Consider the following 24865-nt stretch of genomic DNA (forward strand, 5'->3'; position numbering starts at 1 on the left):
TACAGCAACTTCTCCTTCAGCTACCTGTTGTGTGTACTGAGGACGGAGGAGACGGATAAACAGAAAGAGAATTGTTTGGAGATGTAGATAGGAGACCCATAAGGCCTTCTCTGAGCAAAACAAAAGAGAAAAATACATCATATATGGCTAAAGAACAGCGAAACTAAAATTGATGCCGAGTCACATAACACCAGGGTGAAGTTAATTCAATACCTTCGATTTAAAAATAGCATGCCTGGTTTCACCCAGAGAATTGGTCAGAATTCCACCAGGAAATTACATTGAAAAACAAGCAAGGGAATAAATAGACGAACAGAAACTTCTCGAACAAATATGTGTGTGAATATATACACATATACATCTGCAAATATACATATAAATCACTCACTATTGTTTCCTCTGTGACATATAGGTGCAAGTATGCCATGGGAATAAAAAAAAGAACGATTTCTAGAATGGTTCTTACTTGTCAAGATATTGGAGGCAATTTGCATTTTCATTTGAAGAATGGTTGGTTTCAACTGTCGAAGATATTAAGCTGAATAGTTTAATAGTGTAAGATAAGACGCCATGAAACAAGTAGCACAAGCTTCTTTATAACAAACTCTTCGACCTTGGGCAAGACACTTTTACCTCTGGGGCCTCAGTGTCTTCATGTGTAAAATGAAGGTTCAGTCTTCACCAGATGAGCAGTACAATTCCTTCCAACTGCAACATTCTACAGATTTGGCAGAAAACAGACAATCTTGTTGTGCCAGCAAGCTCATGCCTCTGTTTTTGACTCTTCCACAAAGGAGGCAAATCTTTCAAAGATTAGACTTCTTTTCTGGAGGAGGGGAGTATGTTTTTTCACAACTATCCTCTGTATTCTTATGGTCCATTCAGGGGTCTGAAGTTCAAAACAATGTCCATGGTCTCTGTAAGATCCTCAATCACTAAACAAAATGAAATAGTGTTCATTACAAAGTTTTCATTGAGCCAGCAATGTGAAACAACACCTTTTAAAAAGATGTCCAGCAACAGGGACTAACTTTCTGGCCCACTCATTTTGCCTCCCCATTACAATCCTTCGTAGCCCAGAAAAGAATTTGGTTTAGCTCTCAGTTACCCAGGAAATGCTATTAATCACAACCTCCTATTTCCTGATAACATTACTGAGCTACACCATTACAAAAGCAACAAATGCTGGAGTGGTCTCTCTCTCTCCCTCTGGCTCTCACTCTTGTGTACTCTCTCAAACTCAGAACTCTATTTAAAAGGAAATAATTGGGAAAAAAGGGGAGGGAGTTACTGGCAAAAGGTGGGATCCAGTCCTTGGTTGACTTCACCCAGCCTATTGTTTTCACCAAGCATACAAACACAACCTCTTTACGTCAATCTGTGCTTGTAAAAATACAATGCGGTTAACAAGACTTTTGTAGCAGCCTACAAAAGGATCACAGTTTCAGAGTATCCATACTATCTTTCTTTAAACTCCAAAATCAATTGCCATGCTTCTCAGATTTTCAGAGGGTTCTTTTTCTCTCCATTGAATGTGAAGAGACATTTTAAATAAATTTTCAATGTTTTGAAACCAGGTAGAATGTAGAATTTAAAACGTTTCTTCTCTTTCTGGCTATGTTAACTTAACCCTAGAAATACTGATGGTTTGAAATGTATTTCTGCAAAAATGAATGTTACTGAGTTACTAGTGAGTGAACATTACCTTCCCAAGACTTTGGCAAAATCAAGGTCTCTCTCACTCTCCCTGCCTCTCTCATTCTCTCTCACTCTCTCTCTCTCTCTTTATTTCAGCTTGCCACTGGAAAGAAGTATTTGAAGATTACTAACTATAATTATTCAATTGAATTTTTAAATTCTATTTCTTGAAGTAAAACATGAAGTAGAAATTTTATATTTATCTACTTAAAATTATTTTTCTGTACATCCATACAATAAAATATGATGAACTTATTTTAAAAGAAAGTTTATCTTTGTTCTATAACATGTGTATATGTCTACAATATGTTATGAAGTGAAAAAAAAGCACAGTTAGAGTGCATACTATGTAGTCATTCAACACCTAACATTTCCGTTAACAACGGACCGCATATGTGACAGTGGTCCCATAAGATTAGTACCATACAGCCTGGGTGTGTAGTAGGCTGAACCATCTAAGTTTGTGTAAGAACCCTTTATGATGTTCGCACAATGACAAAATCACCCAACGACGCATTTCTCAGAACAGCAGAACATATCCCCATCGTTAGTCAATGCATGACAGTGCATATTTATGTAAAAGTCTAGAAAGACATAAGACAAAATATAAGTACTGGTTGTCTCTGAGTGGTTAGGATTCCAGCTGATTTTTATTTTCTTTTTATACTTTCAAAATGTTTTCTGATAATGAGAGAGATTGATTTTGTCACTGGAAAATGTATTAAATTAAAATCTGTCTGTAATGGATGGAATTGAGCATGGTGGAAATGATGGTGATAAAACAGATTGCTATGCTGAATGTCTCATGAAATTCTTTTTCCGTTACATAGTAATTCTTAAAACTCATAAAATTTCAGTGGAAAACCAAAAGGAGGAGCTCTAATCTCATGAAGGCAGGGCTTCTACCTGACCCCAACACGTTATCCCTCACTTCCTCTCCAAAGTCCAGTGATCCTTTGGTGATTGCTCCTTGGGTGGGGTGGCTCTTCCAGCAGGAATCCAGCTCCATTACAGTTTTTCTTTTCTCCTTATTGTGATGCATGAAACTTCAGAGGAGATTTTGCTTCCATGTCCAATTGGACACCAAGCCTTGCCTCCTCTTTCTTTGTAATGTCCATGCCTCCAAAGCACTTTGCTTTAACCACTGACACCATTAGGCTCTCACACTCAGGTGTCTAAAGAAATATGACGCCTAACAGGTCTTCTGTCTCCCTTTCGCCCTTCTTTTATTCAATCCACATATGTTCACCTAATTCATCCTTCTAAAATTTTACCTTGAATATGTTACTCTTTTGTTGAAAAACCTATACCCTCTCTGACATGAACAAAAAAAGTGTAGAGCCCAGAATTCAAAGCCTGCATCATCCAAGCTCACCCCTTGAAAGACTTTGTCTGCCCCCAAGCCAAAGCCTCTGCTCCATGATAACAGCTGATTCACTAAATTGACCTTGAACTTCAACACTTCCAAGCATTGGCTCTTTCTGTTTCCTCTGCCTGGAATGACTTGCCTTGTGGTTTCCACCAGACTCACTTCTACAATATGAAGCCAAGTTTCGATTCCACTTGAGACGTTCCTAGCTCACTTGATCCCTGGGAGATACCCCCTGTTCTAAAGTCATATGCTACCTACTCATTCAGTTCTGTGCCTTACATTTCTTGACTCTTTTGGTGCACATGGATGTTTCTCCTTAAACAGTAAGTGCTTTAAGAGTAAGGGCTGTGTTTTGTCATTTGTATGTTAAAATCAGATAGAACTATGCCTCTTCAGTAATCCCTTAAGAGTTGGCACACAGTAAATATTTTTTGATTAACTGAAACACTAAGCAACATGTTTTCTAATTATTTTGGGAGAGAAACATGTGCAAAGGTATAACACTCCACATTTTTGTTTTATTTTTTTATATAGTAGTTATCAGTATTGTTTGAATTAACCTCTACTAAAACCACAAAAGTAAGTTTACCTTATGCTCAGCTTCCTATTTCTGAAAATGTCCTTTACTCATTGAGGGTGACTGTTTAGATGGAGCATTTAAAAAGTTTGTCCGAAACACACAATTATGGCTTGCCTCTAGCAGAAATAATGTGTGCCCCTGCTTCTCTTTGTAAATAATTGAATTTGCCTCTGAAGTTCAAGAAGTTCAGGATTTCTTTTTGTGTGTGAAACTGGCTGCTTCTGTTTTCTCTTTATATGCAGCAGACTCCAATCTACGGCAGAAGAAATGCTGTGCAATTGGGATTTGGTGAGCAGGGAGGATAATAGAAGAGATTTTCCTGACTTCCATAGAAGAGTTATTTTTAAGTATAGAGAATGCCTATCGCCACGCTGAAAGGGCCTTTAGAAAGTATTATCAGGATTGAAAAGCAGTGGAGGCAATTCCCACCACCTGGGTCAGCTGTGCTGGTGTGCGGCGTGTTGCTGCCACCTGCTGCATGCAAACAGCCATGGAGGGGCTGTCTCCTGGGTTGTGCGGCTGCGGGACACCAGGTGCGTTCAATTAATATTCTGTGGGTGTCTGAAATTTTTCTTCTCTTAGAGCCTGGGTGAGTCCCAAAGGAAAACTAGTCAAATCTGATGACTCCAGGCCACAGAGGTTTCTAGGTTTAAAAACCATGAACCAAGCTCTGAATCACAGCCAGAGAAGGCAGATCTGCCCAGTAACCATTGAACAGGCCCCTGGGGCGGCCCAACCCCAATGAGAGGCAAGGATTCCATTAAAATTGATTCTGTAGCTCTTGTTTCACCATATGCAAATCTCTGTTCTCCCAGCTAAATTCTAACCTCCTGAATGGCAAGGGCCACGCCTTATGTCTCATCATCATCCATACTCCCCCCAGGGCCTTGCATAGGGACAGATAAGTACACACATGACAACATGACACAATGTCATGATACACGATGACATGATACATGATGACAGCCTGGCCAAAATCATCTCCCTCTGACCTTGAAAGAGTAATCACCTCAGAAACACAGCTCAGCCTTCTCATATTCGTCTTGAGGCTTGCTGATGATGCCTCTATTGTAGTAGTGAAATTAGAGTCGCAGAATATTTCACCAATCGTTCATATGGTGGTATGTAGACACATAGTGATTCGCTTTTATTCTTTGTTGTAAACTTAAGCTGTAGTCCTCAGCCTAATGCTTGTCTTTTAAATGTTGGAAGGTGAAGAGGGCCTATTTTATCCAAAGCTGGAAAACCAGTACATTCGTTTCTGGCAGGAAACAGTCATCAGGTGCTAGGAGTCTCTTCTCTGAACCCTAGTCTGAGTCCTCTGTCAATGGAATTAACTGGGCAATATGGCAGGCCTGGTGTCTGCCCGAGGTAGGGGATCTCTGCCTTTGCATTCTGATTCTTTCGGCCTTGCTCTACATGGTTTCTGGCTGAGGTGCAGACAAGCTCTTCTGCTGTCAGCGAAAAAGGCCTCCAGCCATCAGGGTGGGAGATGTCCCTACCTGACCTTTAGCCTGTCCGAGACAAGGGTGGAAAAGGAACCTTCACGTCTCCCTGCCCAGGAAGTGTGGTTTCCTTGCAAGAGGGGAGACAAGAAAACTCAGTATGATAGCTGATGCTACCCTCTGTTACTTTTCAGATTTTATTAAAATTAAATGTGTTAATTCTTTATTCTTTCACCCTGGAGCAATTCTGGAAAGAAAACATTTTAAAATTGAACAGAAAAACTATTATGAAAGACACGAAGCCCACATTTGTTAAATGACTTTGTACTCTTGAAAAGAAATGTATAAAAAGCACATTACGAAGTGCTCTGCATGATTTCCTTTGTTTGGATTTTAGAAGCAGCTTGACTGACACAGGGATCCTGAAAGAGAGAATCTTCGGATTCTGAAAAGCCTTTTAACGAAGGTGATACAGAAGATTTCAGAGAACAATTTCAACATTGTTCTGTTGAAGGTTATACTTAGCTCTGAACCACATTGCTTTCCTGTCTACGTTTCATTTCCTGGGGCCTTGCCAAGTGATAAACAGCCCCAGGCATGTGGTAGATTTGGGGTTTCTCAGCACAAATAGGGTGGCTGGAGTTTGCTTCGTTAAAAGCATCAATTGACTTCTGCGATCACTATGGAAATGCTGAGATAAGGTCTTCGGGCGACGATGGAGAAAAAATGGACATACTGTGCCGTCTATTCCATCATCCAGATACATTTTGTCAGGGGTAAGGCCTCCGGTTGTCCTTTCTTGTCAAATCGGCTGCTTTAGGGGCGATTGGGGCCTCTGTTCATTTAAAATGCCTGTGACTGCTGCCAAAATTGATCACCGAAGGCAGATCATTACTACGGTTTTCAGTCATGTGTTTAAGTGGCAGCTATCGGAGAGATGTTAGAGTCTAGAAATGATTACTAACGAACACTAAAAACAGGAAGGGAACGAGTAGTTTGTGCCACTGCTCTGAGACATTTTCACCCATTTCCTTTCTAAGAGGATCTCTGGAGTAACTGGGAAATTGTGTTTCTTGGAAATGAAATGCTCTCCAAACGGTAGTCAGAACAACTCCAGAATACCAAAAGAATCACAAAGGCATCGATGCTCAGAGATCTTTGCTGAACTTTTTCTCTCTCTCAAAGATCCTTTTTCTTTCAGATATAACAAGCGTTTCTCTTCCAAATATTAATGTCTTTGGGTGTTGAACATACATTGAATTTTAATGAGGCATGTGTAGGTATGGACCTCAGAGACAAAGTGGGTCCCTACGACAGTGGGAACCAGTGCCTAAAGGCCCTAATTAGAAATAGCAAGAGGAAAGATTTGTTCTGCATTCTGTTGCATGCGGGCATTACAGTGAGCCTGAGTGTCTTAAGAATTAACTGTGCTTTTCAGATAGAGCTACGAAGGTTTTAAGGAGAATTTCTAAATGAAAGGAGACTTTGGAATATAATGCTGTAGATAGGATCAGAGGCATGTTATCAGGCAAAGGAGAGCTCACAGGGAGCTACATTAAGCTGTATTAACCTCTGCCTACCCAAGGTTTGGCATCCATAAAAGTGTAATAATTCCCATTTGTCAAGTACCTTTGAGAGCATTGTTTCTTCTCAGTTGCTTGTCATCTTTTTATCTTTTCCCTTTGTGAGCTTCAGTGGTACTTGTCACAATAATATATCATTCCTGTAAGAGTATTCTATGCTAATTCTAAAACTGGGGCTACACTATTGAAAGGATGTCAAAGGCTCAATGTTTAACATGTATTAAATGCCCTGTACCATTTGGCCAGAGAGCAGATGGGAGAGAATCTTCTTCTTTGTGTCTAGTATTTCAAAGTGTTGCTTATAGATGATACCGACCAATGGCTTATCTTTGGTGGAACCTCTGCCTGAGATATTTTCTCCCCTCCTTTCCTCAGGAATTCTAACTATATGGAAAGGAAGGCCCTTTGGTCCTCATGTCTTGAATGTGAAGTTTCTTACTCTTCTCAACCAATCTGGGAGGCAGTTTGGAGGTTATGACAGTTATGATCACAGACTCTAGGCAACTGAATTCATGGTCCTTTCCTGAGATGTGACTTTAAGCAAATCACTTAGTCTCTCTGTGCCTCAGTTTCCCCTTTGATAAAGAATGTTAGCAGCATCACTCTTTGGTGTGTGATGATTGAACAAGCTAGCCTGTGCAAAAGCCTAGGCTATATATCTATTATTTTTTCAGTTTCAGAAAATACTGTTTGTGTGTAATATGGAGCTCTTGATTCATAACCAAAAAAGCCAATTGTACTCATTGTAAGAAGAGTTGCCATAAATTTGCTGATGGGCTTCAACTTTTAAAGAGGCTTAAGTTTTGTTCATAGGTAGTCAGAGACCTTAGAATATTTTTTGGACAGACTAACCGACAGAAAGATGGATATTCAGAAGTCAATAAGTTCCTCTAGTGTCCTTAAGCTAATGTCTCCTCATTTGTACGGAGTCTCATGCTTTTTTATCCAGAACAAGCTCTCTCCTACACCTAAGGCAGCCAGGGAGAAAATTCCTCAGTTGCTCCCTTGCCTCACCAAAGTAGCCAAGGTTTTTAATTAAGAGTCACTTCATATGAATCATACAAACTGATGGCTCGTGTCCTTCCTTTTCAGGGGTGTGGGAAGAAATGTTCAATGCAGAAGAAGACGTTTATGCTTTACCTGGCTCTGACGTCAACCTGACCTGCCAAATACGGAAGAAAGGCTTCTTGGTGCAGATGCAATGGTCCAAGTTCACTGATAAGTTGGACCTGATTGCCCTTTATCATCCCGAATATGGTTCCTACTGTGCCATTGGGAGTCCCTGTAAGTCACTGGTGACTTACAGAGAAATTTCTGGGAATGTGTCGCAGTGGACTCTGCACTTAAGGAACATGTCCTCCTCAGTCACGGGGAAGTATGAATGTAGCTTTACTCTGTATCCAGAGGGCATTTGGACTAAAATCTACAACCTACTTATTCAGACAAATGGTAAGTGTAACTGGTAGAGGGAAGGAAGCACATGCTTTCATTCAGTTCTCATTCGTTCAACAAATGTGCATTATGAGCCCACCATGTGCTAGGCATGGTGCTATGTACACAAAAGTTGAGCAGAAAGAGGCATTGCGTGGGAAAGAAGACAGAAATTGAGCAAATAATTCCATAAGTAAATGTAAAATTGCAACGGTGATAAGTCACAAGGACTACAAAAATCTTGTGAGAGTGCCTATAACAGAGGCCAGGCAAATTGACCCTGAGAAAGCAACACCTGAGCTGAGAGCTGAAGACTGAGTAGAATTAACATCATTTAGGAGGTTGGAGGTTTGTGAGTGACCCACAACTTGTGTGAAGCGCTTTGTAGAGTTTGAGGAAATGGAAAAATACAGGTGGGACTGCCGTGGGGGATGAAGGGATGAAGTGGGAGATATGGTAAGAACCAGACCATGCCAGACCTTCTCAACCATGTCAAGGTTTTAATTTTTATCTAAGAACCACAGGAAGATATTGAAGTATTTTCAACAAAAGGATGGTGTGACATTTATCAACTGATTGTATTTGTGTTATAAAAAGATCATGCTGGCTTCAGCATGAGAATGCAGTGAAGGTGGACAGGAAGGAAAAGGTGGAGACGTGTTAGAAGACAATCCCAGTAGCCCAGAGGAGACAGAGCGGTAGTTTGGGTAGACACAGAAAGAAAATGATAAATTTTATGAGTTGGGCATAAAACAAATATGACTTGGTAATAGAGGGGATATAGGACAATTGCAGCCTGAGTGAAGGAGAGAAAAAAATTGAAGGTGACACCCAGGTGCCTGGCACACATACATGAATGGTGGTGCCATTCACTGAGATGGGAGGCAAAGGAAGCAGAGCGGGTTTGTGCAGCAATTTATGGAAGTGGCTTTGGATATATTTAGCATAGGGCAGGTCAAGGTGCCAAGGAGGCTGCTGGACACGTAGTATTCACACAACCACATTTTAGAGGCCTGCATTTGGAGGCAGGAATCCTTGGTTTCAGATCTAGCTACTGTCTGGCTAGAAATGAATTTCACCTGGGGCCTGTCATGTAACTTCTCTGAGACCATCTGCAAAATGATGATAATAATGTCTACCCTAAATTACTTGGTCCTAAAATAAATGATTTCCATTTCTACTAATGGAAAAGAATGAAGACGAATGCCAACAAACAGAAAATGCACTGGAAATGGGATGTTTTTAACTCAGGGGCAAAGTAGCCTGGTAATATAAGAAAAACAACAAAAATTAACTCCTGAGGGTTCTGCTGAAGGAGGCATGGAGCTGCCCAGGACAGGAGCGGGTGTAGATTTATCATCTCCTCTCTATTTCTAATCAAGAGATCGGACCATAGAATCGAAACAGCCCACCTATAGGGCAGGGCCTCCTCCGCCACGACCTTACAAAGTCCTACTTCCATTGAGGATTTCCAGGAAAAAAAAAAAAACTTGAGCTCAACTGGGGCTGGGATGGGGCTGAGTAAAGAGAAATAAGGAGACCTGTATAGAATAATGTTTAGTTATACAAGTTTGAGGATTGGCTCTGTCTTTTACTGTATATATCATCTTTGCCAAGTTGTTTCAAGTCTCTAACCTTTTTTTTCCTTACATAACGAATATGGATAATTATAGTACCTCCTTCATACGTACCATTATTTTTATGATTAAATGAGATAATCCATGTAAAGCATTTAGCATAGTTACTGCCAAAGTGTAAGGGTTTGGTAAATGACAATTTTCACCAAGAATAGTAATAATAGTAATGAGTGAACTCTATCTCTTAGTTTTTATTATAAAAGAATCCTCCTCCCTCTCTTTATATTTGCCTAATTTGGAATCCAACACGACATTCACCATACATTAGCAGAAGTACACACTGACCTTGGCTTTAGATATAGATTTCGTACCTTCTGCCTAAATCAGTAAACTATATATAGTATTGCATATCTGAGGCCCTAATGTTTACTCCATTGAGAATTGGCAACATGGATTGGTGTAGCCTATAGGAAACAGGATATGGGATGGCTCAACATGAAGACAGCAATGGAGGTGAGGTAGTATATTACCCAGAAAGGAGGGTGGTGTTGCCTTTAAGGAAAGCATATTTCTTAAAATAATGGGCAACCCAAGGGAGCCAAGCTTGTTGCTGCTAAAAACTGCAAATCGCTGGAGAGGCAGAAGCCATGTCGACATCCTGCGTGGTTGGAAAATTCTCAGTCTTCTGATTGTTACTTTGCTGCTGGTCCGCTGGACCAGATGAAAAAAAAATGGCCTCAGTATCAGAGAAATAGTACTGGCATTGTGTATTTGGGTACAAAGGAAGCAAAATAGAAGAGAGCAAAACAGAAAGGGAAAAAAATTCTTCACCGTGGAGTGGCCAAAAGTGTAAGCCCGGTGTAGAGCTAAGGGGTGGACACTGACCTCAGACGAGGCAGCTGCCAGCGGAAAGCCTTGCCAAGTCGCCACCCAGTGACACAGCTTTTTCTTCTTTATGCTTTCGATCTTCTCTCCCTTCTTCTCCTCTCACTTGTGCCATTTTTCTCTTACATCCCTGTGCAAGCTTCAAGTTTACAGGACAGCTGGATAAGCAAAGCACAAATAAAGAGCAAACACTTATGAGGTACAGAATCCAGTGCAAACTGAAGTGATGTACAAGAATCTAAATGTGAGGTGCTGAGGGACCAGAGGTGGTTAGGACCTCTTCCTGTTTCCTTTGTGTGTCATCTGAGTTGCTCTCTTCCCCTGTCTGCCCACAAAACAGTGTGCGTCTACATCCTGTCCCTATGCTCCCCGAGGGCGCAGCTGAGAGGGGACTCCGTTCTCTCCCGCAGTATTTTCTTCCTGTGAGTTAGTGCTGAGGCTGTGCGTGAGGTGGGACTGTAATAGTCAGTTTGGCATTTGCTTCTTTTTCCATTCTCTGATTAAACCTTGGGTTATTGTAACTGAGGTTTCCTTAATTTGAATGCTACTGGATCCCACAATGCTTCAGCTTGTAAGATTTTGATGCATTTTAAAATTTGTTGTTATTAGAATCCGTTATGAGAGTACAGTGTGGCTTTACTTTCCCAGATTAGAACAAAAGCCCTAGGGGGCTGTTGATATTGTTATTGGAAGGAGGAGGAGGAGGGGTATTGGTAACAGAAGGAGGGGCAGGCAATAACAATAACAACATAAGAAGAAGATAATAGAAGTGGTAGTAACAGTAGCCATATAATCTTGATAACATGACCCTGATAAGCTCGGTCTGACTGCATACTATTACCCTGGCTAGAAGCACAGTTTGTTCTTTGACTTTTTTTTTTTCAATTTAATTGAGATATAATTGACATATAACATTCATTAGTTTTAGGTGTGCAACATGAGGATTTGATATATGTATATATTTCAAAATGACTACCATAACAAGTTAACACCCACCACCTCACATAGCTACAATTCGTTTTCTTTTGATGAGAACTTTTTTTTTTTTAAAGATTTTATTTTTTCCTTTTTCTCCCCAAAGCCCCCCAGTACATAGTTGTATATTCTTCGATGTGGGTCCTTCTAGTTGTGGCATGTGGGACGCTGCCTCAGCGTGGTCTGATGAGCAGTGTCATGTCCGCGCCCAGGATTCGAACCAACGAAACACTGGGCCGCCTGCAGCGGAGCGCGTGAACTTAACCGCTCGGCCACGGGGCCAGCCCCTTGATGAGAACTTTTAAGATCTACTCTCCTAGCAGCTTTCAAATATACAATACAGGTTTGTTAACTATAGTCACCATGCTGTGCATTACATCCTCAGAACTTATCATCTAATTAGAAGTTTGTACCTTTTCAACCCCTTCTCCTACTTTACCACCACCTCTGGCCTCTGGTAACCACCCATCTGTTCTTTGTGTCTATGAATTTACTTTAGTTTTGTTTTTTAGATTCCACATATAAGTGACATCACACAGTGTTTGTCTTTGTCTGCCTTATTTCACTTAGCATAATGCTCTCAAGATACATCAATCTTATCACAAATGGCAAGATTTCCTTCCTTCTTGTGGCTGAATGATATTCCATTGTATATTGAAATATTTTCTTTATCCATTCATCCACAGATGGACGCTTAGATTTTTACCATGTCTTGGCTGTTGTAAATAAGGCTGCAAGAACATGGGGGTGCAGATATCTTTCCGAGATAGTGATTTCATTTCTTTCAAATGTATACACAAAAGTGGGATTGCCAGATCATGTGATAGTTCTATTTTTAATTTTTTGAGAAAACTTTATACTGTTTTTCATAGTGGCTGCACCAATTTACACCAACCAAGTATAAAGATTCCTTTTCTCCATGTCCTCATCAACTACTCTTATTTTTTGTCTTTTTGTTAACAGCCGTTCTAACTGATGTGAAGTGATATCTCATTGCAGTTTTGGTTTGCATTTCCCTGATGATTAGTGATGTTGAGCATCTTTTCATGTACCTGTTGGCCATTTGGAGGTCTTCTTTGGAAAAATGTCTATTCAGTTCTTTTGCTCATTTCTTAATCAGATTTTTATTTTTTTGTTATTGAGTTGTGTGAGTTCTTTATATATTTTGGATATTGACTCCTTTTCAGGTATATGATTTGCAAATAATTTTTCCCATTCATTACGTTGCCCTTTCATTTTGTTGATGGTTTCTTTGGCTGTGCAGAAGCTTTTTAGTTTGAGGTAGTACCACTTTATTTTTGCTTTTTGTTGCCTTTGCTTTTGATGTCAAATCCAAAAACTCACTGCCAACACCAACGTCAAGTGGTTTACCCCTAAGGTTTTTATCTAGGAGTTTTGTGGTTTCAGGAATTAGGTTCAAGTTTTTAATCTATTTTGAGTTGATTTTTGTGTATGGTGTAAGATAATGGTCCAGTTTCATTCTTTTGCATGTGGCTGTCCAGTTTTAACAACACCACTTATTGAAGAGGCTATCCTTTCCCCATCGTATATTCTTGGCCCCTTTGTTGTAAATTAATTGATCATATATGTATGGGTTTATTTTTGGGCTCTCTAATCTGCTCCATTGATCTGTGTGCCTATTCTTACAGCATAGTTTGTTCTTAAACTTGAATGCTGGTTTTCCTTAAATTCTTGTATTTAGTCTTTATCCAACAAATATTTTTGAGTGCTAGACACCAAGGATGCAGTGGTGCAAAATACAGACATGACTCCGCCTTCAGGAATCATGAAGTCCAATGGGAGGAGACAGATATTAATCAAATAAGCAAACAAATGTGGCAATGAGGTAGATGGAGAGAAATGTTCAGATTGGAAACATGTTTAGGAGATTCATCCTACTGGATTTGGTGGTGGATTGCATATATGGAGTAAGGAATGAAAATCAGTGTCAAGGATGATGCTCTGGTTTTAAATATGTGGAACAGAAAAAACGGGGGAATTACTCACTGGGTTAGGGAACACTAGAAGATGATCAGCTTATGCAGGGATTACTTTGAGTTTGAGTTTGTGCATGTTGAGTTAGGCTTAAAGTTGGGACACACAGGAGATGTCAGGTAAACAGCTGGATATACAATTTCTGACCTAGGAGAAAGGTTTAAGCTGAAGATATAAATTGGTGAGCCCTCTGAGTGTAGATGCTAACTGAGTGTGGGAGTGGAAGAAATATATCTAGGCAGAGAAAATCAAGTGAGAAATGCAATGTGGCCCTTCAACAGAGTCCATGGCAATGAATGGAGAAAGATGAATCTTCAAGGGATACAAAAGAGTAACTAAAGAGGCAGGAGTAAATCAGGGGAGAGTTGGGTCACAAAAACCTAGAAAGATAATATTTCATAAACAGAGTAGCCCTCAATTCTGATGTTTCTGAGAGGATAAAATGGCTACTGGATTGTACTTAGGAACATGGAAGTTATCAATTACCTTAATGGGAGCTGTTTTTGTGGCATTACAGAGTTGGAACTCAGAGTGGGGGGAAAGGAGACACGAGCAGGAGTGAAGGAAATGGAGATAGCAAATGCTGACACAACTTCTAAGAAGTTTGTCAGTAGTAATGGGAAAGGCGTGAGTGCTCAAATGAAGGTTTTCCTTGGCGTTGTGGTAGTAGTGATGGTGGTTTTATTTAATGCTTCAAAACCAATGGGCAGGATACAGTTGAAAGAGTCATCAAATACATTACTGAGAAGGTAAAAAGAAATAAATTAAAGTTTAGGAGAGGGGGACAACGAGATTCATTACACTAGTAGTAGGACTATCCTGAAATGGAAAAAAGGGCAGGTTTTTTTACTGTAACAGGAGGGAAGGAAACGAGGATGAGTGCATGTGACGAGGGAGGTTCCATCTTCTACTATTTTCTCTAAAATGTCACACAGTCATCTCCAGGTGAGGAGAAGGCTCCAGAAGAAGAGATTGGAGAAGGTTTGAAGTAGCTTCTATGGGGAGAGGGAAAATGAGTCCAGTAGGTAAATGTATTTGGGTTTTTAGTTAGTGTTGAACATCCGTTTGAGTACGGCATGAAATTGTAGTGGAAACAATTTGCATTGTGACTTTCTCCAGCAGTGCTTGGCTGCTTGGGTCTGGGCAGTAAAAAGTAGATAGTTGGAGTCTACCACAGTTGGATTCTCTTTAGATAGATTTAAAAAAAAAAAAAAAAGAGCCAAGGGATTTGGAGTATTAGCAAGAATGTTACTGAAATGATGGACTATGGAACTTTAGTTACATAAAGAGAGAATCAAAGAAAGGAGAAAGCTGATGGATTGAGAGAAGGTAGAGAGATCAACTCATTAAAAGACCCAAGGAGGACAGAGAGCAGTTGAGATGGGACTGATTGCACAAAAAAAATGGAAGAAGAGGTGTTTGTAGATTTGAATTAGTGATTTTGTAGATGGAGCAATTATGTGTGGTGATAAGGTCCAAGATGTGATTGTCAGAGTAGGTGGCTGAAATGGAGTGGAGACAGTGGAGATGACAGTGGGAAGAACTGAGAGGCCAGATATTGGATAGGTCATCTGCATGGTCAGTGAAATCACCCAGGATTATGTCAGGGTTTAGGGATAAGAGAATTGCAATCCAGATATCAACATATTCAAATAATAATGGATGATGGTTGAGAGATGAGAACAGGAGTCAACAAACTTTTTCTCTGATGGGCCAGATAGTAAATATTGTTAGACTTTGTGGTCTCAGTCTTAGTCACAACTACTGAACTCTGCCATCGTAGTGTGAAAGTACCTATAAACAATATATAAATCAGCAGACCTGACTGAGTTCCAATAGAACTTTACTTACCAAATTCAGCCCACAGACCATAGTTTTACAACCCCTGGATTAGAAGATAACAGCAGTGAATCTAGGAAGAGAGGGAATGTTTAGTTGTTCACAAAGTGTGTTACTTACATGTAGCTGGCAGAACTGGAGATGATTTTAGGTGATTTGTGAAAAAACTTAAAAACTTCTAATTGTTGAAAATTTCAAACATATGAAAAATTATACAGAATAGTATCATGAACTCTCATGTACTGAACATACAACTTCAACAATTATCAACCCATAGGCAATCTCGTCTCATTTAAACCCGTATCAACTGCCCCCTCCCAGATTACTTTGAAGAAAATCCAAGACATCCTATTCATTTTAGAAGAAATCTCTACAAGATAAGGACGTTGTAAAAAATATAGCCATAATGCCACTGCCAGAACTAAAAAACTAGTAAGTCCTTAATAGCATCAAATACTCAATCAGCCTCATTATTTTTATTGTTATGCTTTGTTTAAACTAAGATCCAAATAAACTCAATGTATCGTGATCATTTGATAAGTCTCTTTTAAACTGAAGGCTGTTATAGTTCTCGTTTTTCCTTCGCAGTGTATTTGTTGAGTAAATTTTTTTTTGCTTTTTTTTATTGCAGTAACATTGGATTATAACGTTATATAGCTTTCAGATGTACATAGTAATATATCTCAAATTCTGTGTAGATTACATCATGCTCACCACTCAAAAACTAATTATAGTGCATCTCCTCACATGTGAGCCTAATCCCCCTTTTGCCGTCCCCCTCCCTTCCCCTGTAGTAACCACCAATCCAATCTCCATTGCTATGTGTTTGTTTGTCTTTATTTTTATCTTCTACTTATGACTGAGATCATATGGTATTTGACTTTCTCCCTCTGACTTATTTCACTCAGCATAATACCCTCAAGGTCCATCCATGTTGTCACAAATGGCCGGATTTCATCATTTCTTATGGCTGAGTAGTATTCCATTATGTATATATACCACATCTTCTTTATCCATTCATCCCTTGATGGGCACCTAGGTTGCTTCCAAGTCTTGGCTATTGTGAATAATGCTGCAATGAACATAGGACTGCATGTATTTTTATGCATTTCTGTTTTCAAGTTCTTTGGATAAATACCCAGTAGTGGGACAGCTGGATCATATGGTAGATCTATTCTTAATTTTCTGAGGAAACTCCATACTGCTTTCCACAGTGGCTGCACCAGTTTGCACTCCCACCAGCAGTGTACGAGGGTTCTCTTCTCTCCACATCCTCCCCAACATTTAGTGTTTCCTGTCTTGTTAATTACAGCCATTCTGACCGGAGTGAGGTGATACCTCAATGTAGTTTTGATTTGCATTTCCCTGATAGCTAATGATGTTGAGCATCTTTTCATATGCCTGTTGGCTGTCTGTGTATCTTCTTTGGAGAAATCTCTGTTCAGATCTTTTGCCCATTTTTTAATTGGGTTGTTGGTTTTTTTGTTGTTGAGATATATGTGTTCTTTGTATATTTTGGATATTAACCCCTTATCTGATATGTGGTTTGCAAATATCTTCTCCCAATTGTTAGGTTGTCTTTTCGTTTTGTTGATGGTTTCCTTTGCTGTGCAGAAGATTTTTAGTTTGATGTAGTCCCATTTGTTTATTTTTTCCTTTGTTTCCCTTGCCCTGTCACACATGGTACCTGAAAATATGCTGCTCAGACTGATGTCAAAGAGTGTACTGCTTATGTTTTCTTCTAGAACTTTCATGGTTTCAGTTTGTGAGTGTCTTCAGGTCTGAAGTGTGTCTCGTATGCAGCATGTATATGGGCCTTGTTTTTTTATCCAGTTGCCCAGCCTTTGCCTTTTGATTGGAGTGTTTAGTCCATTGACATTTAAAGTAGCTGTTGATAAATATATATCTATTGCCATTTTGTTACTTTTTTTCTGGGTGTTTTAGTAGTTCTTCTCTGTTCCTTTCTTTTTCTCTTGCTCTCTTCCCTTGTGGTTTCATGGCTTTCTTTAGTAATATGTTTGATTTCTTTTGTCTTACTTATTTGCTTACTTATTGTAGGTTTCTGATTTGTGATTACCATGAGGAACCTATATCATATTCTATGTATATAACAGTCTATATCAAGTTGATAGACTCTTTAGCTTAACCTCTTTCTAAAAGCTCTTTTTCACTCCACTCCTCCCACATTTTATGTTTTTGAAATAATATATAATCTCTTGTGTGTGTCTATCCATTACCTTCTTATCATTGAAATAGGTAATTTTAGTACTCCTGTCTTTTAACCTTCATCTTATCTTCACAGGTGGTTGATCTGCTACCTTTACTATATTTTTACCTTTACCAGTGATTTTATTGCCTGGTTTTTTTGAGGGGGTTATTTTTTTTGATAATTTTTTATTGCTATTTGTGGTCATCACTTTCCAACTTAAATAAGTCCTGTCAGCATTTCTTGTAAAACTGGTTTCTTGGTAATAAACTCCTTTAATTTTTGCTTCTCTGGAAAACTCTTTATTTCTCCTTCCAGTCTGAATGACAACCTTGATGGAGAGAGTATTCTTGGCTGTAGGTTTTTTCCTTTTAGTACTTTAAATACATCATGCCATTCTCTTCTTGCCTGTAGGGTCTCAGCTGAGAAGTCCACTGATAACCTTATGGGCTTTCCTTTGTATTTCACTTGTTGCCTTTCTCTTGCTGCTTTTTGGATTCTCTCTTTAACTTTAACTTTGGACATTTTAACTATAATGTGTCTTGGTGTGGGCCTCTTTGGGCTTATCTCGTTTGGAGCTATCTGTGCTTCCTGTACTTGAATGTCTGTTTCGTTCCTTAGATTAGGAAAATTTTCATCTATTATTTCTTGAAATAAATTTACTGACCCTTTGTCTCTCTCTTCTCCTTCTGGGACACCTATAATACGAATGTTAGTGCACTTGATATTGTTGCAGAGTTCCCTTAGACTGTTCTCATTCTGTCTAATTCTTTTCTCTTTTTTTTGTTCTGCTTGGGTGATTTCCACTAGTATTTCATCTAGCTTGCAGATCCATTCTGTATCCTCTACTCTGCTATTGAGTCCCTCTAGTGAATTTTTCATTTCCAGTATTGTATTCTTCATTTATGATTGTTTCTTTTTTATATTTTCCACTTCTTTGTTGATGAGCTCACTTCTCCTAATATCTGTGAGCATCCTTATGAGATTTTGTTTGAACTCTTTGTCAGGTAGGTTGCTTATTTCTGTTTCATTTAGTCCTTTTTCTGGGGTTTTGTCCTGTTCCCTTGTATTCCTTTGGCTCCTCATTATGCCTCTTTCTCTGTGCTATTTTCTTTGTAGTAGGTGAGTCAGCTATGCCTCCTGATCTTGGAGAAGTGGCCATATGTAAGAGATGCCTTTTGAGGCCCAGCAGTGTGCTTCCCTCTCATCATCAGTCCAAAAGATCCAGGAGTGACCCCTTTGTGAATTACTTGTGTCCTTCTGCTGTGGCAGGGTTGCTTCCACTGCAGGTATCCAGGGAGTCTAGTCTTTCCTTCCCTGGCCAGCTGTTTGTAAATCCAATTTGGGGAGTCTCAGCACCATTGGCTACAAGGTCTAACAGCACATTCCTGTTTCAGTTTTCCTGTTAATTGGGTAGGTACCCAGTGTAGCTAGTTGCTAGGCTCAGGGGCTTACAGTTGCTATAGGCCTCAGGCCTACAAGGCTGTTGTCAATTCTCTTAGGAGTACAGCTGTGTGGGGCTGGCCCTTGGCGTGGGCCCTCACCACTCAGTTGGTTCAGGCTTTGGAAGGTGCGGGTGATCTTCTTTACAGCTATTTGTGAAGCACAGGTTTTCTGCCACTGATGAGCCTCAGCCCCCAAGCCCCACAGGACCACACACACCCTCAACACAGTCCTGGTCCGTGCACACTTCCCAACCCCCTGGAGCATACCCCAACACCCCACTGCAGAGGCCCCCACCTCTCCACCAATGCCCCCCACAGTTCATGTGGTCCTCACACAGGCCCTGCCCCACAGAGGCAGACACACTCACCTGCCTGTAGAGGATCAAGGCACCCAGTCAATGCAGGCCGACAAGTAGCCTGAGGGCTTGCTGTTGGGCCCTAGGGCAGGCTGCCTGCCCTGGCTGAACTGGATTAAATCTGCACTCTAGTGGGTGTGGCAGCCTCCTGGGTTAACAGGCCAGGGGAAGAACCTCAATGGCGTCTCCTGGGGTCTGTGTCAACATGCCTGGACCAGGTCAGAACAATGGTCCCCCTCAGTCTCTGGAGAGGTCCCTCCTCTCACTGAGATGCCCCCAGAGCCCACCAGGTGAGTCTCTTTTCACCAAAGAACTGTCAGCCTTCTCTCTGATGATTTTAAGTTGCTGAGATGGGTGAGTTTGTGCATCGGCCCTTTAAGATCCAGGTCTTTTCAGCTTTTGTCCAATAGCTTTTCTGGGAGTATTCCTTGCTGCAGTTAATAGCCAGCAAAGCTAGATAGTAAGACCCTTGTCTCAGTTGTGCTGAGTCTAAAGGATGCTTAGAGCAGTATCGGCCCCCTCTCCAGAACTCACTCCTCCAGGGAGGGCTGCGTACCTTAGTGTGGCTCCCACCTGACTGTCTGAGAAACTCTGCTGCTCCCAAAGGTGACTTTTTTCTCTCCAACAGGAATTTCTGCCCCTTCTGCCTTAGTCAGGACTGTCCCTTCTTGTGGGGGTTCTTTTTATCCAGGTTTCAATTTTCTATCCAGCGTAATTTTTCCAAAAATTGTTGTAACCTGGTTGTGTTCATGGGAGGAGATGAGTTCAGAGTCTGCTTACACTGCCATCTGGATGAGATCTTTTGAGCAAATTTAATATGTGCTGTAGAATTACCCACAGCCTGTATTTTCCTCTCACATCCGCATGGTATGGCCATGTTCCTCTTTCATTTTCTAGTTAGATATAGAGATTTGATTTCATTAAGGTTTTTGTTTTTGCATTTTGTTTTTTTGGCAAGACTACTCCATAGATAATGTTCTATAGTTACATCAGAGCCACATAGTTCTGGTCGTGTGATGTTAACACCTGCTGATGTGTATTGCCTACATCCATTGATTCAAAATGGGTTGCCATATAGTGATGTTCTAATTCTATCATTCCTTCATTTATCATCTGAAGTAGCCCTATAAAAAGAAACATCTCATCAACCAATTGCACATTATTTATTAGATGTGCAGTTTGTATAAGAAAAGCAAAACAGATAGTTAATTCTTTCTCTTTGTTTGCCAGTTGTTTTTTTTTAAAGATTGGCACCTGAGCTAACTGTTGCCAATCTTCTTTTTTTCTTGTTCTTATTCTTCTCCTCAAAGACCCCAAGTACATAGTTATACATTCTAGTTGTAGGTCCCTCCAGTTGTGCCATGTAGGATGCTGCCTCAGCATGACTTGATGAGCGGTGCCATGTCTGTGCACAGGATCCAAACTGGCAAAACCCTGGGCCACTGAAGTGGAGCACATGAACTTAACAGCTCGGCCATGGGGCCAGCCCCTATTCACCAGTTTTAAAAGTGAGTTGATTCACTAGTATTGTTAGAAGGTGACCAATAGGTATTTTGTGTTAAGTATCATGAATTCATACGAATTTAAAAATCTGATGAGTTTCAATACGTTATAGTTGTCATCCTTATTATACTGAAAATGTCCTGCTATAACCTATTCACTCTTTGTGATATAAGTTGCAAATATTTTTTCCATTTTGTCATCTATCCTTACTTTCTTATGGTATTTCCAATGCAGCATAATTCTTACTTTTATGAAATGAAATCTATCACTCTTTTTCTTTTTTGGTCTTAATTTTGAGTCATAATTAAGAAAAAAATTTCCTGTTTTCTGATTATGTAGGAATTCTCTCATGTTATTTCTAACACTTGCATGTTTTTTTATTAGCATTCAAATTTGTGATGTTAGGTTGTTAGTGTGAAAAAGAGTGCCTAAATTTATATTTTTATATATCCCTACTAATTTTATCTATATTTTCTACTTTTTATTCCTTTCTGTGTTTCAGTTTAGAAATTTTCCATTGACCTATTTTCCAACTAATGAATGCTATCTTTTGTGATATCCAGTAAGTTTTCAACCCATCAAATTAGTTCTTAATTTCTGATATTATATTTTTAAGTTATTGTTTTTGATAGGTTTTTTAATTCTTTGATGAAATTATCCATGTTTTCATTTACTTCGTTCATCTTTTTCTCTATGTCCTTGAATATATTAAGAAGAGTTATTTTAATTTCCTTGTTGGATAACTCCAATGTCAAGATCATTTATGTGTCTGTTTCTATGTTTATTTTTTCTCTTTTTTTTTTTTTTTTGCTTCAACACATCTCCTCCTTTGATTATTATTGTCAAATATAGTGCATATATATTATTTATATGTGTAATATGTATAATATACATAATAAACTGCACATATATGTGGTATTATATATCCATAACAAACCCAATAATACAGCACTACAATTAATGCTTTAAAGAGTTTCATGTTCTAAAGAAATTAAAAGAAGAGAAAAATATAGTCTTTCATATTTACCCATATATTTACCATCTCCTGTGCTCTCCATTTCATCACATGGATTGAAGTTACTCTTTGGTGTCATTTCCTTTCAGCCTGAAGGACTTACCTTTTTTTTCCTTTTTTTCTGGTTTATTAAAGAATAATTTATATATAATAAAATCTATCCATTTAAAATTAACAGTTCAATGAGTTTTGACAAGCGTATAATTGTGTAAATACCATCACAATTAAGATATAAAACATTTCCATCACTCCCAAAAGCACTCTATATCCTATTGCAGTCAATTCTCTCCCTCTCCCCACAGCCTCAAGCAGCCATTGATTTTCTGTCACTATAGTTTTGCCTTTTTTTTCAGAATTTCATGGAAACACAATCATACAGGGTGTGATTCTTGAGTGTGGTGTTTTTTCACTTAGCATGATGTTTTTGAAATTTATGCATGTATCAGTAACTCCTTCCTCTTTATTGCTGGTTAGAATCCATTGTATGAATATAACACAATTTATCTGAGGGACTTATTTTAGAATTTCATACAGGACAAATCTACTTGCAATGAATTCCCTCATTTTTTTTTTTCATTTTTATTCTTGAAGGACAATTTAGCTGAATATGGAATTCATAGTCCATATTCTGTTTTTTCTCTCAGTGTTTTGAACTTGTCTTCTGCCCTCCATTGTTTCTGGTGAGAAGTGAACCATTAATCATGTTATTGGCCACCTGCGTGTGATGAGTTTTGTTGCTGTTCCTCCTTGCTGATTCCAGCTGCTCCTTTCATAATTTTCTCTTTGTTTTTGGCTTTCAGCAGTTTGATTATGATGTGCCTAGGTTGATGTCTCTTTGTGTTTATCTTCTGTGAGTTTTAACATTCCTGAATGTATAGACTAATTTGGGGGGAAATTTTTAAAAATCAAATATGTGAAGTTTTTGGCCATTATTTCTTCAAATATTTGTTCTGTCTCCCTCACTTTCGCCTCTCCCTCTATGACTCCCACTACATGTGTGTTAGGACACTTGTTATTGCCCTATATAGCTCTGAAGCTCTGTTCATTTTCTCTCAAACCTCTTTCTCCCTGTTCTTGGGGTTAGATAATTTATATTGATCAATATTCAAATACACTGATTCTTTATTCCACCATAGCAAATTTGTTGTTGAGAATCTCTAGTGAATTTTTCATTTGTGTTATTAACTTTTCAACTCTAGAACAATAATGTGGTTCATTTGATCATTTTCTATTTCTTCACTAAGATTCCCTATTTATTGAGTCATTGTCATCATAGTTTGCCTTAATACTTTGAACATACTTATAATACCTGCTTCAAAGTCTGTTAAATCCAATATATGGGTCTACTCAGAGTCAGGTTCAATTAGCTACTTTTTTCCTAAGTATGGACGACACTTTCTTGTTTCTTTCATGTCTCATAATATTTTGTCAAAAACTGGACATTTAAAAAAATATAATGTGACAACTCTAGATTCTGTGGGAGTTTTTTTTTTTTAATTTTAGTAACCCATGCTTAAGTTTCAAAATCTATCTCCTTTGTAGTGTGTGGCCATTGATATCTCTGCTCAGCTTTTTATTCTAATTCTTATGTTTTTAGTTTGGGTTCCAAGGAGTTGCCCCTGCATTTGCAAAGCCACTTTGTTGGTCCACGATAAGTTTGGCAAAGGTTGTGTTCAAATGCCTCAAGCCATTAGGCTTCCATCCTCTACATATAGGTGTGTGTGTGTGTGTTTTAGGGAGTGCATTCAAAGTTGCCGTCAGTTATACAGTCTATCCTTGGCTTTTACTTTTCACTAGGTTCTCTCAGATCTCCCCAACTCATGTGTGTAATTTCCCAGTCAGCCCAGGATATCTAGAGAAATATTCTCCACTTTTTGTGACTCTCTAATTTCCAAGATCTTTGTGTTAAATGTCTATATGGTCTGCCACCCATCCCGAATGGGACCACAAAGCCAAGCTAACCAGGCTTCAGTTTTGCTCTGTTTCCTTCAAGTTTCTCCCTGTCGGCAGAAAGTGAAGGATTTCTGCCTTCAGACCTAGTCTAAGTCTGCCTCTTCTGGAAGAAAAGCTGCTGGTTTTTGCAGCCAGTTCCTAGATGGTAAGACTCCATTTGTCACCGACCAAGCTGGGGAAAGGGATGGAAGGATCCCTAGGTAAGAAGGCTAAAGACTCCTACTGTTCTTACTGAAATTCTAGTGGTTTTTCAAGAAGAAATGCTTCTCTATTAAATGTTTGCCTTTGGTCAATTTCCAGGGCCCTGAAATGGTTGCTTTTAACAAAATTTCTCAGCTTTATATCTTTGTGTGTATGTGTTCATGTGTGTGAGGAAGATTGGCCCTGAGCTAACATCTGTTGTCAATCTTGCTCTTCTTGCTTGAGGAAGATTGTTGCTAAGCTAACATCCATGCCAATCTTCCTCTATTTTATGTGGGATGCTGCCACAGTGTGGCTTGACAAATGGTGCTAGGTCCATGCCCAGGATCTGAACCTACAAACTCTGGGCCGCTGAAGCAGACCACACAAACTTAAACACTACGTCACTGGCCCAGCCTCTATATGTGTTTTTTCCCACTGACTTCTTAATGCCCCCATAGCAAGAAGTCCCTCAATCACCCTCCCAATTTTTGATACTTATACTCTATCTTTATCTAAAAAATATATATTCATTATACTCTATTCCCTATAACAACTAATTATTCTTAGTGATAAAGGTAAATATATATTCAACACTCACCACCAGCCTTTATGGAATTGCCTCTCCAGTCTGAAGTGTATTCTATTGGAGAACCCTCAGGAATCGCTCATGGGAGCAACATTCCCTGAGTTCTCACACTACTCTAACAGGTTTTATGTAGTCTTTAGATTAAAAGGTTAATTTTACTGAATATAAAATCCTTAGCTCACATTTTCTTTCCTTGAGTATGTTAAATATGTTACGACATTATTTTCTAGCATGAAGA

The 24865-nt window shown here is 39.2% G+C and overlaps 1 protein-coding gene across 9 annotated transcripts in view; it reads left to right on the top strand.

The window, feature by feature from the left end:
• Window positions 1–3857: 3857 nt before the first annotated feature.
• Window positions 3858–24865, top strand: part of CD96 (CD96 molecule) — a 90639-nt gene continuing 69631 nt past the window's right edge. For all 9 annotated transcript variants that reach the window (XM_014862299.3, XM_014862295.3, XM_014862296.3 and 6 more), the window contains exons 1-2: window positions 3858–5871; window positions 7771–8127. In XM_014862299.3, coding sequence (XP_014717785.1) covers window positions 5811–5871; window positions 7771–8127 — 418 coding nt within the window. In that variant the 5' untranslated portion in view covers window positions 3858–5810. The remainder of the gene's footprint in view (window positions 5872–7770; window positions 8128–24865) is intronic.

The sequence above is a fragment of the Equus asinus genome, chromosome 5, assembly GCF_041296235.1.
Source record: "Equus asinus isolate D_3611 breed Donkey chromosome 5, EquAss-T2T_v2, whole genome shotgun sequence".
Taxonomy (NCBI): domain Eukaryota; kingdom Metazoa; phylum Chordata; class Mammalia; order Perissodactyla; family Equidae; genus Equus; species Equus asinus.